This window comes from Hyla sarda, chromosome 1 (assembly GCF_029499605.1).
Source record: "Hyla sarda isolate aHylSar1 chromosome 1, aHylSar1.hap1, whole genome shotgun sequence".
In the NCBI taxonomy this organism is placed as follows: Eukaryota; Metazoa; Chordata; class Amphibia; order Anura; family Hylidae; genus Hyla; species Hyla sarda.
This window is the reverse complement of record NC_079189.1, coordinates 442,175,197-442,189,163: the sequence shown is the minus strand read 5'-3', so window position 1 is coordinate 442,189,163 and position 13,967 is coordinate 442,175,197. Positions and strand designations below refer to the sequence as shown.

Genomic DNA, 13,967 nt, shown 5'->3' with positions numbered 1-13,967 from the left:
TCTGAGCCCTTAAGGGGTTAAATGGAGAAAGTCCAATAATAATAATAATAATAATAATAATAATATCAGGAAATTGATATTTAAGCCAATTCCTGATCAATGTGTAAACCTTATGCACACAACAGAGGTATTTAGACCAGAAAGCTGAAGATTTGCCCATTCCGAAGCATGCAACTTTTATGAACATCTGCAGGAAGAATGGAAAGCAGAATCTACTCACAAGAAGCTTATTCTGAATATTACTAAGTAGCGTGGGAGCAATTGTGCATTACCAGGATTTCAGTAAAAGCATCTTACTAGTTCAAAACACAATACTGTTCATTCTTATAAATATCACATGTAAAATGATCAGATAGCATTTGGAACCAGTGGGCTCAGCCCAGCACAAAGACAAGCACATTTCAAATGAACTGAAGTAGTTCCCCTACTACTGGGGTTTATCACATTTTGGGGTATTTAACCATTTTTATCACTGTACATCTTATCAATAAATTAAGTGAATATATTATTGTATTCAGTGGAGTTTGGGGAGCACTCCTCTCTACTGAAGCCTTTATTGTCCCACATGCTTGAGAACACCTCAGTATGTTACATTTTAAAGGAAATCTGTCATCATTGTCTGTAACGACAGGTTAGTGCAGGTGACACTGATGACAAGGGTACGTACCTTGTCCCGTTCCATGATGTCGTTTTCCTGTAAGGTGCAGATTTGCGCCCTATGCAATTCTGCGTTCGCTCCTCCCCTCAGCTGTTTGGAGACTGCCGAAGATAGAGCGAGGAGAGGGGAAGGCAAAGCTGGGGAGGACCCAACTCTGCACCTCCCTCAGCAGGAGGGACGTAGATCTTCACACAGCCTCGCCCCTGTCATGGGGACGTAGATCTGCACAGCCTCGCTCCTGTCATGAGGACATAGATCTACATCCCCATGACAGGAGCGGGGCTATGCAGATCTACGTCCCCATGACAGGAGTGAGACTGTTTGCAGATCTACGTCCCTCCTGCTGAGGGAGGAGTTGTGTACAGGAGTGGGGCTGAGGGAGGTGCAGATTTGCAACCTGCCCAGCTCTGCCTTCCCCTCCCCTCACTGTATCTTCCGCAATCTCCGAACAGTTGAGAGGAGGAGCGAATACAGAATTGCATAGGACGCAGTTCTGCACCTGACACTGGCAATCCTCTTCGGTATATTCAGCTCCGTGCCTGACTTGGACCATGGGCGGAGCTTAGTGACGTTACCGCTGCTGTTCTCTGCTGGGTCCCACTGCTAGCAAACAGCAGCGGTTACATCACTAAGCTCCGCCCATGATCCAAGTTTGGTCCGGAGCTGAAGATACCGAAGAGGATAGTTGAAGAACGACAGCACGGAACGGGACAAGGTAAGTACCGTTGTCATCAGTGTCACCTGTACTACCTGTCTGTACCGACAGTTTAGTGCAGATTTCCTTTAATGTATGCCTAATAAAATGTTTACAATATAATGCTGCCCAGAAATGGGCATCTTGTATTTTTAATTTGCATACACTAACTTATTTATTTATTTACAGAATATAAATAAAATAACTAAAGCATAAACTAAAAATAAGACAAATGAGGAAACTGGACTTCACAATTTATCGCATGTAAAGAGTGGTAGCTACATTTTCTGTGGATGCAAAGTGAATGCCACAGATCAAATTTCCATAAATGATATGGTGACTTTTGTCTGTGCAATCTTCAATGCAGCACAAAGTATATACATATATATACTGACCTGTAAATGGGAAGAGTTAAAGGTAAGACAGTCTGAGTGATTTCCAGGTGAGATAACAAAAACCTCATCACTGTTGGAGTCGGTCACTGTAATAGTACACGAGGAGGGATCATCCTGTTGTGACTGCTGAGAAACATCTGCCACTATATCAGAGAACATAAGCAAGAAAACAGGAAGATCACAATGTGCCTCAGGAAAATAAGCTAAGTCTTTGGGTTCATGCACATGGTTGTAAAATGACGCAAGTAAATAAATAACTGACACACTTCACATAAATGTTTTGCTTTCATCTTCGGTTTCTTGGCCAGCCATGCTTAAAGTGACAATAAATCTAAAAAGATAGGTACTTCATGTTAACTCCTGAAATAATGGCTTGCAGAAATAAGACACATAAAACAGCAGGCTATGTCCTTAAAATGTGCTCCATATTGGTATATATTGTTATAAGGTGAAGTGTCGGGCTATGTTCAGTTTTAGTCGCCTGTTCATAAAAGGGACACTGCGGAGTTGGAAAGGGTGCAGAGACGCGTGACTAAACTAATATGGGGCATGGAACATCTTAGCTATGAGGAGCGATTAAAGGAGTTACAATTGTTTAGTCTTGAGAAGAGACGTTAAAGGGGGGATATGATAAACGTATATAAGTATATCAATGGCCCATACAAAAAATATGGAGAAAAACTGTTCCAGGTTAACCCCCCCCCAGGACGAGGGGGCACTCCCTCCATCTGGAGAAGAAAAAGTTTAGTCTCAAGGGGCGACACGCCTTCTTTACCATGAGAACTGTGAACTTATGGAACAGTCTACCTCAGAAACTGGTCACAGCAGGAACAATTAACAGCTTTAAAACAGGGTTAGAAACATTCCTGGAACAAAATAACATTAATGCTTATGCAGAATTATAAAACTACATCCCTTCCCCTTATCCCCTTACACCCTTCCCTTCAGTTCCCTGGTTGGACTTGATGGACATATGTCTTTTTTCAACCATACTAACTATGTAACTATACTATGTAACTATGTTCAGTTTTTTTATGCACTCTTTTGGGATGTAAAGCTGCCCCCCCCCCCCCCCCCCAAAAAAAAAAAAAATATATATATAATTGTTATACCCTTAAAATTAAGTCCAAGTGACCTCTTTAGCTCTGATTCTGTGTCAAAATATGTCTGTATGTTGGTGGCTAATTTAGAGCATATTTTGGGGTAAATTTTTCTAAATATGTCTCATTTCTGAACAGTAATTTTTTTAGGCTATAACAACTTTTGCTAAAAAAAAAATATACAGACACAGAAATTTAACAGAAAAAGACCATAATGACCAAGACTGATGGAAATGTGGGCTCTGGAGTCTTCAATACAGTTTCACTATCTATGGAATGTTAACTTTCAGTATTTGTGTTGAATGAAAGGGGGGCGCTAACAGGAACATAGCCCGGAATCTTAGGCCCATTTTTTTTTTATTCTTGCCTCCGCTGCTTTTTTGGGTGTAAATGTGTGTATGTTTGATGTGTGCATATATGACAGATGTGTGTATGAATGACAGATGTGTGTATGTATGACAGACAGATGTGTGTATGTATAATAGATGCAAGTATGTGTGTGTATGCACACAGTCTAGGGGCTGGGCCGCTGCCAAAATTTGAATGCTAAATCAGTGTTTCCAAACCAGGGTACCTTCAGCTGTTGCAAAACTACAACTACCTGCATGCTGATTGGGCAGGGAGTTGTATTTTTGCAACAGCTGGAGGCATCCTGGTTGGGAAACATTGTCCTTAGTAATAATAGGGGCGCAGGAAAAACATAATAAACTTATGCTCACCTAGCCCCGGTCCCTGTGTCTTCTCTGTGCTCCTGACAAGTGCTGGTTTCAGAACCTTTCCCGCTCAGCCAATCAGTGGCTGTCACGGTGTCATGTGTCAGGCCAGTGATTGGCTGAGCGGGAAAGGTCCTGAAACCAGCACTTGTCAGGAGCACAAAGAAGATAACAGGGCTGCATGGAAGAGAATGGAAGCTGTGGCAGATCTATGTGGACTGGGGCTAGGTAAGCATCAGGTTTCCCCTGTTCCCTGGATCAACATTAATGGAGGGATGGGACATAAGAGGGAGAAATGTGACATCGAGGGGGTAATGTGACATGGAGCGTGTCATGTGACATGGAGCGGGTGATATGACATGGAGGTGGACAAATCTGACATGGAATGGGTGATGTGACATGGAGGGAGAAATGATGCATGGAGGAGCCTGGAGGATGCTGAGCCTGAAGGCCTGAAGATTTAGGGGACTGGAGGGGCAGAGAAGTCTGGAGGAGGGGGACAGAGGAGTCTAGAGGAGGGGGACAGAGGGATCTGAAGGGGGGGGGGAGGTCTGGAGAAGGCAGACAAAGGGGTCTAGAGGAGGCGGACAAAGGGGTCTGGAGGAGGACAGAGGAGTCTGGAGGAGGACAGAGGAGTCTGGAGGAGGAGGACAGATGAGCTGGAAGGAAGACTGAGGGGTCTGGAGGAGGGGGACACAGGAGTTTGGAGGAGGATAGAGGGGATGGGGAGAAGATTGGGGGTCTAAAGGAGGGGACAGATGAGTCTGGAGGTAGAGGGCAGAGAGGTCTGAAGGAGGACAGCCAAACTGAGAAGAAACAGTCTGCGTCAGTATTACTATTACAGCTACAGTGTGTGGCAGTGGGCACAGTTTCTGGCAAGGTTATATTCAGGGGCATGATGTCTGGCAGGGTTATATTTTGGTGGCCCAGTTTCTGGAAGGATAATAATGCTTATTGTCTTCATAGAGAGGACCAGGATCTGCTTAAAAAAAAGGAACCAATGATGTCTGGACATCAGACTCTGCAGAGAAGATGAAGCTGGAAGAAGTCCTGGTGTCTGGACAAGATGAAGAAAAGAAAAGGAAAAAACAACAGAGAAGATGTCACTCAGGTCACTCTGTTCCCCAATCTGTGGCTCTCCAGCTGTTGCAAAACTACATCTCCCATAATGCCTGAGGCTCTCCAGGCATGGTGGGAGTTGTAGCTATACAACAGCTGAAGAGAAACTTGAACTGATGTGATTGGTTGGGCTTCCAGCAGTCAGACCCCACCAAAAAAAATGGTCTGCTTCTATCCAGTGTTCATTCTCCCTGTGTGGTAGGTAATTGGCTCGGTGAGCCCCCTTACCCTGCTAATCACAGACTCGACATATGCTTTGATCGATTTTCTGTCCTTTGCAGGTTTCTACAAGCAATTGGTAAAAAAAAACAAAAAACACATGCATACACATATAGACATATTGGGGGACATTTACTAATCTAGTCTATTCTGGGTATGCTTATAGACCAGCGTATGTGGTAGTCTCCTGTCTATTGTGCTCCTAATTTATTAAAGGTCTCACAGCCCTTGATAAATTTTGTGCTCAGACTTCAGGGTCTACAGCTTAAACTGCATTTAGACCTGCTCCAACATGGTCTGACATTTCAGCGTATTTTGGGCAGATGCGACTTGTCGCACAAAAGTCGCACTTGATAAATTCAGCACCAATGCATTTTCCAATGCATTTCCGTCTAAAATAGACTTGCATGCATCATGTTCTAAAAATCCTCTACAGCAAAAGTCACAGAAAAGTCGCACATATTTAGACTGCGACTTTCTGTGCGACAAATTTAGACATGAAAAACCAGTCTAAATCGTTTGATAAATCTCCCCCATTAAGTTGTATAAGTGTGTTTATGACAAGTGTACCTCGCATGCAGGCACGTTCTTGGTTGCAATCTGGAACTCTTCTGTCACCCATGTACACGCACTAGCCTAACTCTGGAAGAATTGTTGTACAGATTCTTTTGATGTTTGGTGGTCGGCTATGCATTATATGTTTTGGTCAGGTGTATACAAATTTCTCAGTCGCTGTCGCTTGGTTGGGTATACTCAGGGCTTGGTTAGCTTACAAGTGTTTAGTTCCGGGTAAAAAAAAAAAAAATTTCAAAAATGATCAATTAGATGTTTCTTAGCAGGTGGGTTGCTGTAGGAAACCCGTCTACCACACCGTGTGGTAATCGGTCGCTGAGGCCCAAGCGTTAGTAGCAGTTTTGGTCATTGAGTTCAGGTGTGTATAGATATTTCAGTATAACAGGTCATTATGCTTGGGTAAGGGTGCATGCACACCAGGTTTTTGCTATACAGTTCCCGTATACGGTTTCAAGTTAAAAACCGTACGGATCATATAGAAAACCGGATGCATTGACTTAACATTGTAAACCATATGGCAAACGCATCATCTGATTTAGTCCGTTTTGCATCTTATACGGTTTTGTCTGTTTTTTTTCCTGTACCCAAAACCATAGTCTACCACTTTTTTTGGTCCGGGTGAAAAACCGTATACGTTTTTTTTTTTTTTTTTTTTTACATGGGAGTCAATGGGAACCGTACAGAACCGTATGTGCGTATGGTTTCATCCGGTTTTCACCAAACGGTTTTTTACTTTGCACAGTTTTTTTCTTGGAATTTCAATCAAACAAGTGAAACTTTATTCAAAATGGAGTGAAAAGTTAAAAACGTATAAGTTTTTTTCTTAAAACACTGATGCAACTGGACATCATTTGTCAAATTGTATACGGTTCTTAACCGTATACAGGTTGAAATTTGTACACACATTTTGATACAGTTTAGTCAGATTTTGAGGAATCCGTTTTTCATCAAAAACCTGATACGGGAACTGTATTGCAAAAAACGTGGTGTGCATGCACCCTAACTCAGCTCATCTTGCATCGGTAGGTCCAGTATTTGGGTGGGCTGCATCTACAGATTTGCCTGTATCCACGCATTTGTTTCACGGTTCAAGCGATTCTTAAAATATATATTTTAATATATACGTCAGCACAACTATTTTCATATTTTATTGGTCATACGTTTAACTTCGAATTTTCTGCAGTCTCCACTGTCCCATCGCGCCCTTGGGTCCTCCGTGTGGTTACTTAGGTAATTGTAGGTCGATTTCTTTTCATTGACTGTGTTCTACTGCATCCTTTGTTAGTTCTGCAAATTCTACGGTGTGATTCCTGCGCTTCTGATGTTGATCGTATCGTCAGTTTGAAGTTACAGGTGGGTATGGTTGTTGATTAATCTGGTGTAATCTGTTGTATTGTGCTTACTGGATTGCTTGTTTAGGTCTTGAAATTGGAATCAGCCATCAGCTTCAGCCGTCTTGTGTTGACCGTGTTGTCCAGGTTGTGGTAGTCTAGCTTTGTCAGTACCAGCTGCTTTTTCAGTTTGTGTGTGGAGCTACGTTTTTTTGAGGCTTTTCGTAGAATTGGATTTTAATAATGTCTTGTTTATAGGTGTGGTGTTCAACGACTCCAGGGCTTAGGTAGTTATATTTTCATGGTACCCAACACAGCTTTGGGTATTCTCTTGCACTCCTACCCATCACGTTTATCTTTCACAGATGGCACTTCACTTTTAGACCTAGTCTGTTTAGCCTACAGGCCCTCGCGGCATTATTTGTATTTTTAAACATGGATGCTCAGTATTTGTGTTATCAGGTTGAATGTAGGTATTCTTATTAGACGTACGTTGTGTTTCGCAGTCGTTTAGGATGACATTCATACGTGATGTTTAAAGATGTTTTGTGTGTAGGGTGTTAAGTTGTTTTATTTGTATTGTTAGACATGTCACATGCTTCAGATATCGAGGATGCTGGATCTATTTTGGAGAACACAGCCAGAACATCTGACCACGGAAGCTTTCCATCATTAGGTAGTTGGACAATTCCTAAACTGACTGCAGAGCTCCTTTGTTGGGGAATCCCATTCCCCGCTTCAGAGCGCAAAGCTGAGTTATACCGCTTACTGGTTTCTGATCAGTCAGGGCTCAGTGAACATTCTGGGACTAGCAGTGGCTATGCAGACTTTGAACACGTCTATTATGAAACTCCATATGCTAGTTAATTCACTATCCAGCAGGATAGAAGCATTAGAGAATAAGAATGTGGAAGTCCCAGCTGCTACCTCCACTCCGGTGTTAGCTTATGCTCCTACTATGCCTCAGGTTGTTGTACCTCAGGGTTCAGGTGCTCTGGTCGGCCTCATTGTGTTGGTACCTAATATCGCGCCGGCACATTTTATTCCGGCCAACTTAAAAAAGGACATCTTAGAGGGTAAGGATGTTAAAGGGGTACTCTGGCGCTAAGACATCTTATCCCCTATCCAAAGGATAGGGGATAAGATGCCTGATCGCGGGGGTCCCTCCGCTGGGGACCTCCGTGATCTTGCACGCAGCACCCCGTTGAAATCAGATCCCCGGAGCGTGCTCGCTCCGGGACTGATTACTGGCGATCACGGTGAGGGAGCGTTGTGACGTCACCCTCCACCCCCATGTGATGTCACGCTCCACCCCCTCAATGCAAACCTATGGGAGGGGGCATGATGAGCAAGCTCCGGGGACTGAATCTAACGGGGTGCTGCGTGCAAGATCACGGGGTCCCCAGTGGTGGGACTCCCGAGATCAGGCATCTTATCCCCTCTCCTTTGGATAGGGGATAAGATGTCTTAGCGCCGGAGTACCCCTTTAACCTTGCTTCCTTGATTATTGCCACCCATGATGTTACAGAGAATTAGACCATTGCATGTGGGGAGGTTTCAGTTATACTTAAGGCAAAGTATGTCAGGTTAAACCGCAAGCTGACTTTAGCATGGCGTTTGCTATTTACCCTGATGTCATATGTTCAGTGAAGCCTGAAAGATGGGAAGATCTGGACATGTATGGGGGGGGGGGGGGGGGGGCTGTGTTTTATGATTATCATACATCTCTTTCAATACGATTGTGTGATTAACTGGGCTGTTGTGGACACAGAGATATTCTGCAACCATTTTGCGGGTTTGAAGGCGCCAGTTTGTGCTTGCTGCCAATCGACCGCTCACACCATCGAATGGTGCAGCTCAGTTAACAATGCATTAGAGGATATGCTTCCTGGCATGTCCACATCCACTTCCAAGCTAGAAATCGGAAGACTTTGGTCCAGGTTGATAAGCTGGGTAGATCAATAAAATATCTAGAAAAGTCCCAGATCTGTAATAATTACAATTACAGTATATGCAATTACAACCAGTGCAGGTTGTTGCACTTATGTGCCGCCTGTTTCAGAGCTCATCCTAGGTCGGCTTTCCCACAGAAAACAAAACAATGACAATGCATGACTAGCAGTAGTGGATGTGGGGTTTGAGTGCTCCCATGTGATCCATTACTTGGATGATTTCATTTTGATTGAATCTAGTCACACTAGGCCTAGAGATCTCAGCACATCTTTGGCTGTGTTTCAACAGTTAGCAGTCCTGATAAAAAAAAGTAGAAGGACCGTGCAAGTCATTAACTTTTCTGGGTATTGTTCTTGACACTCAAGCAATGGAGGCCAGGCTTCCCACTGAAACTCCATCTCATTAGACACGCATGTCATAATCTGGTTGTTTCTCCTCGAGTCACTATAGTCTAGCTCCAGTCTGTCCTTGGAATGTTGAACACAGGGGAGGACCTTCATTTCCAGGTTGTTGGAGTTAATGTCTTCAGTCCCGGGGCAGAATGATATTGTTCAGTTAGATCGCCAGGCCATTGCAGATTTAGTCATGTGGGACAGATTTTTGTCTGAATGGAATGGGGTGTTTTTTGTCTTAGGGGTTGATAACTCTTCACCTATGATTTTTTCAGATTCCTCACCTACAATAGGTTTTGCTGCCATTTGGGGGTAGTCACTGGGTTGCTAGCACCTGGCCTCCTGAAGTCTCTAGTCTCGCAGGCTTTGACAGTAACTCTGATTTATTTGAACTCCACTCCATAGTGGTTGCTGCTAGTGTGTGGGGTAACAAGTGGTCCAGGAAAACGGTGTTATTTGTGTCTGATAATTATGCCACAGTAAACATATTGTTGAAGGGTAGGTCATCCTCTTCAGTCATTAAAATGTCATTACTCAGGAAATTGGTCTGGCTGTCGTTATGTTTAAATTTTCATTTAACCAGTACACACATTGAAGGTGTTAGAAACACGGCCGCAGATGCCTTATCCAGACTAAACTTTTCTCTCTTTTTTCAGATGATTCCCAAAGCAGATCCCGCAGGGTGTCCGATTCCGCCATTTCAAGAGTTAGTCATGGACTAAATGGTTATATCTCTGTTGCCTAACAGCTCGTTGACAGTTTGCTTTTACCAAATACACAAAAAGTTTACAGTACTGCCTGGGATACGTTTTCTAGATTTTGTCATACTCACCCTCACCCAGAGCATTACACCATCACATTCCAATTAGCATTCATTGGGTTTTGCCACTCCACCCTACACCTTGCCTTCAACACTATTAAGATGTATTTATTCGGTGTCCAACATTTCATCACCCTTTCATACCCAGACAGAGCTTCTCTATTTTCTTCTCACACCATCAGGGCAGCATTGAAGGGGGTGTCTAGGAGTCAGGTCCAGAAGCCCCCTTCACGGCAGCCATTGTCGGGAGAATTGTTTAGGAAATTAGCAGATGTCCTTGACCAGTCTCCATTTGGTTATGGCAATAGCTTGGCATTGAAAGCAGCAATATTCTTTGTTTTTTGGGGGTTTTTAAGGCCTGGGGAATTCCCTTGCAGTTCTAGTAAATCAGTATTTTTAAATGGGCACTGTCCGATGCAAAAACTTTTGATATGTTGTAAAGCATACAAAACCAATAGATTTTGCAATTGCTTTGTCCATGCATCATCATCTATGTCATGGACACACTTCCTTGATTGACATGTGAGCGCAGGGCTCACAGCTGGAGGAAAAATCAGCTTGTGTCCCGCTAATGTCAGTGAGGACAAGCTGGGAGTTGTAGTTCTGCTAATGCTAGGGGAGATGTGAGCAGGCAGCATACTGAGGGAGGGGGTGGAGACCTGCAGAGTGAGGCCACGCCCCTCCCTTTGAAAGGAATTCAGACTAGTGAGCTAAATTAAAAGTGTAATAAACAAATAAATAAAGGTGCTAGACGCATAAAAATTAGATGTATATGGTCAGGATTAGGTACTGCGTGATATATTTAAAAAAAAAACTTTTTTTGATGGATCTGACAGGTACACTTTAAGGTTGGACTGTTGGGATAAGGATCATTATGTACTCAAATTAAATTCCACGAAAATGTTGCTACCTGGTCAGCAGGTATTTGTTAGGTATTTTGCCACCTTGCACAAGTGGTGTCCGAATGTAGTATGTCATGCTTTGACATCTTTCCATTCTAATGTCAGGGGTGATACTCCATTACTGTTATGGAGCTGCATTAACTACAACTACGCTTATCAAACATTTACGGGTTCTGAGTAAATCCCTAGGTCATGACGCCTGTCATTTCGGGTCATTCACTTCGGATAAGTGCGGCGGCATTTGCCTCTCATCATGGTGTTCTGGGTCATGTTATCAGGAAGCTAAGATGTTGGAAGTCACTTGATTATATGCGATATGTTCCAAATCCTAGATCTGAGATGAAAGATGCAATTCGGTCCCTTGTTATTTAACTTGTTGAAATAAATCATATCTGAGTTTTCGCCCTCTTATTTTGCCAAGTTATACCCGTATGCGGCAGTGTATGGCACAAATCAAACTGCCTAGTGGTTTGTCAGGTTCAGTGTTAGTTAGGTTAGGCTCACTATTCATTCAAGCACCGAGCACAAGTGTTAATGCTAATACTTAGCCTGCATTTGTGGGAGGGGCTGCTGGGCCTTTAAGAACCCACAGCAGTTCTTTGCGACCAACCCTGCCCTCCCCCTTTTTTCGGTTATCCATTGTTCAATTATATCTCCTTTAAGGTATGCTCTCTTATTTTGCTAAGGTATACCCATACGCGGTAGTGTATGGCACAAATCTAACTGCCTAGTTTAATAGAGTGGTCTGTCAGGTTCAGTGTTAGTTAGGTTAGACTCGCTATTCATTAAAGCACAGAGCACAATATATATATATATATATATATATATATATATATATATATATATATATATATACATATACATACACATATATTATGGTCTGTAGTAGTAATTATGGTGGTTTTTGTCACCTGGATACTAGTATGGTGCTGTGCTTAATAAGGAAGAACTTGGACAAATCTCTGACCTTCTCATCCAGTATTAGTGTCCATCCTTCCAAATTTCATAATGTGAATGACAGATATTCACATACATTTGGCCATATAATACATAGAGCTTTTTTCCCTCAAATTTTGTAGAATTTTCATTCTATATTTCTATGTTTTTACACCCCTTGCTTGAACGAAAGGGTTGCATTCACCATTGTATCCAATCAGACAAAGACAGTGATAATGGGACAAGCTACATATAGCCAAAGTGTTATGCACTAGAAACAGTCTCATATAAGAATATGCTGTCTGCCTAGGAGGGATAACATTTGGTGATGTTAGTGGTCCCTGCCGCTTGGAGAGGAGGGAGGACCTTTATCGTGGATCCCCCATAACCATCAATAAACCACCTGGGCTTCTGAGTGAGTGGTCCCCCTGTGGACCAATTTATCAGTACTTTGGCAACTTTGTATTTATTCTGTGCCATATCGAATGAGCCTGTTCTCCTTTTGACTGTCCCGCGATGAACCCCTTGCATTGCTTGTTTATCCTTATAAATAAGGGGGGGGGGGGGGGACACGTCAGGACGTACTGTATATCCAATTGTATATAATATACTGAATTCAAGGACATTGCAAGTTCATTTACCACAGGCAATTTTTCAGGTTTTTGTGGCACAGTCATTTTGTGTTGGCTTGCTACACTTTTGGTGTTTGAGGACATTTATTTTGTTACATATAGATAAAATGTTAAGTTTTAAATGAAATAATTCAAGTTTCTGTGATTTGAGTCCTAATTGCTAATTTTTTTGTATCTGGTGATCTACATTTTTCTGTGCGAGATAATAGAGGTAGACATGGCTTTGGGTCATCAGGAACAACCCTTGCATATTACCATTTACAAATTTGAGGATCTGCAGGCAAAAGCCATGGATCATGGGGTAAGTCCAAATGAGGCAGAAGGCGGCCCAGAACATCAGTAAGGGAAAAGGTTTGGGCAAAATCTATGAGGGCAGGGGGTGATTCAGTATGCCCTATGGAGAATGTGATACACTTAGGGCAACTGGGTGAAAAGAGTCATGAGGTCTGCAAAGCCAAGGAACACTTCTCATCTGTTATATGACCATATTGACCCACCAGGTTTCCAGTTTCAATAGGCAAGTAATTCCCTACAGAATGTTGAAATTAGTCCCTTACTCCGGGATTACAAAAGGAAAATTCTGGATATTAAAATCATTCGCAACCAAGGAGGCACTAGGAAATTTGGTTTGTATTGCATGTCCCAAATGGATGTAGGAGAGATGATACCTACGCGGGAAATTTGCTAATTTGGATTCGTTGGAAAGAGTTAAATGGGCACTGTCACCAACTTTATTTTTTGATATGTTGTAGTACTTATGTAGGCTAGGAGGCCACTCCTTCCACACATCGCCGCCGCGTCGTTGCCGCCGCAGCCGTCGGACTCTGCAGTAACTGCAAGCATAATGAGGGAACGGGGTATGTGGGGCGGGGGGGGGTGAGGAGGGAACGGGCTAGTGCCGTAGCGGGGGGGGGGGGGGGGGTGGTAACGGGCTAGCAGAAAAATAAAAAATAGGATGGTGGGAGCTACCCTTTAACACATTCATTACCCATATAGTTGACTTCGACCATCCTTAAGTGCTCAAGGACACCAATAGTCAAGGTGCTGTATTATCTCACAGAGGGGTATACTGATTGATCACCCATAGCACAACAGCTTTACACTTTTCAGTTACCTACTTTGTCAGTCATTAGTCCTAATTTTGTCAGCGGAACTTAATATAAGATATAAAATCACACCAGTTGTTTGATTCTGCCCAGTTGTTTGGGTAACTTTGCAAATCCTATTCTTTTCTTACCTTGCACCTGGGTTACAGTCTATGATCCATTCTAATCTAAAACTGTATTCTCAATTCTGTAGAACACTGAGCTAAGATTTCCTAGCATTCTTTACTGGCTTAATAAGTGGACAGAGCTTGATCTGGTTTCCTGAAATGTGTAATGTATCTAGGCACTGTATGCTAATCAGATGTAGGGAAAACCAACTTTTTCATAATACAGTGAAACAAAGTGCATTGCATTACCGAAGCTTTTAAATGTGGTAAAAATATGTTTTATTCATTCAAGTACAATTATTAGAAAGATTGCACAG

General features: G+C 42.7%; 1 protein-coding gene across 1 annotated transcript in view; it reads right to left on the bottom strand.

Moving 5' to 3' along the window:
• LOC130283407 (uncharacterized) overlaps positions 1-13,967 on the bottom strand; it is a 151,220-nt gene that overhangs the window by 20,428 nt on the left and 116,825 nt on the right. Inside the window, exon 6 of the mRNA XM_056532854.1 lies at positions 1,748-1,890. Coding sequence (XP_056388829.1) covers positions 1,748-1,890 — 143 coding nt within the window. The remainder of the gene's footprint in view (positions 1-1,747; positions 1,891-13,967) is intronic.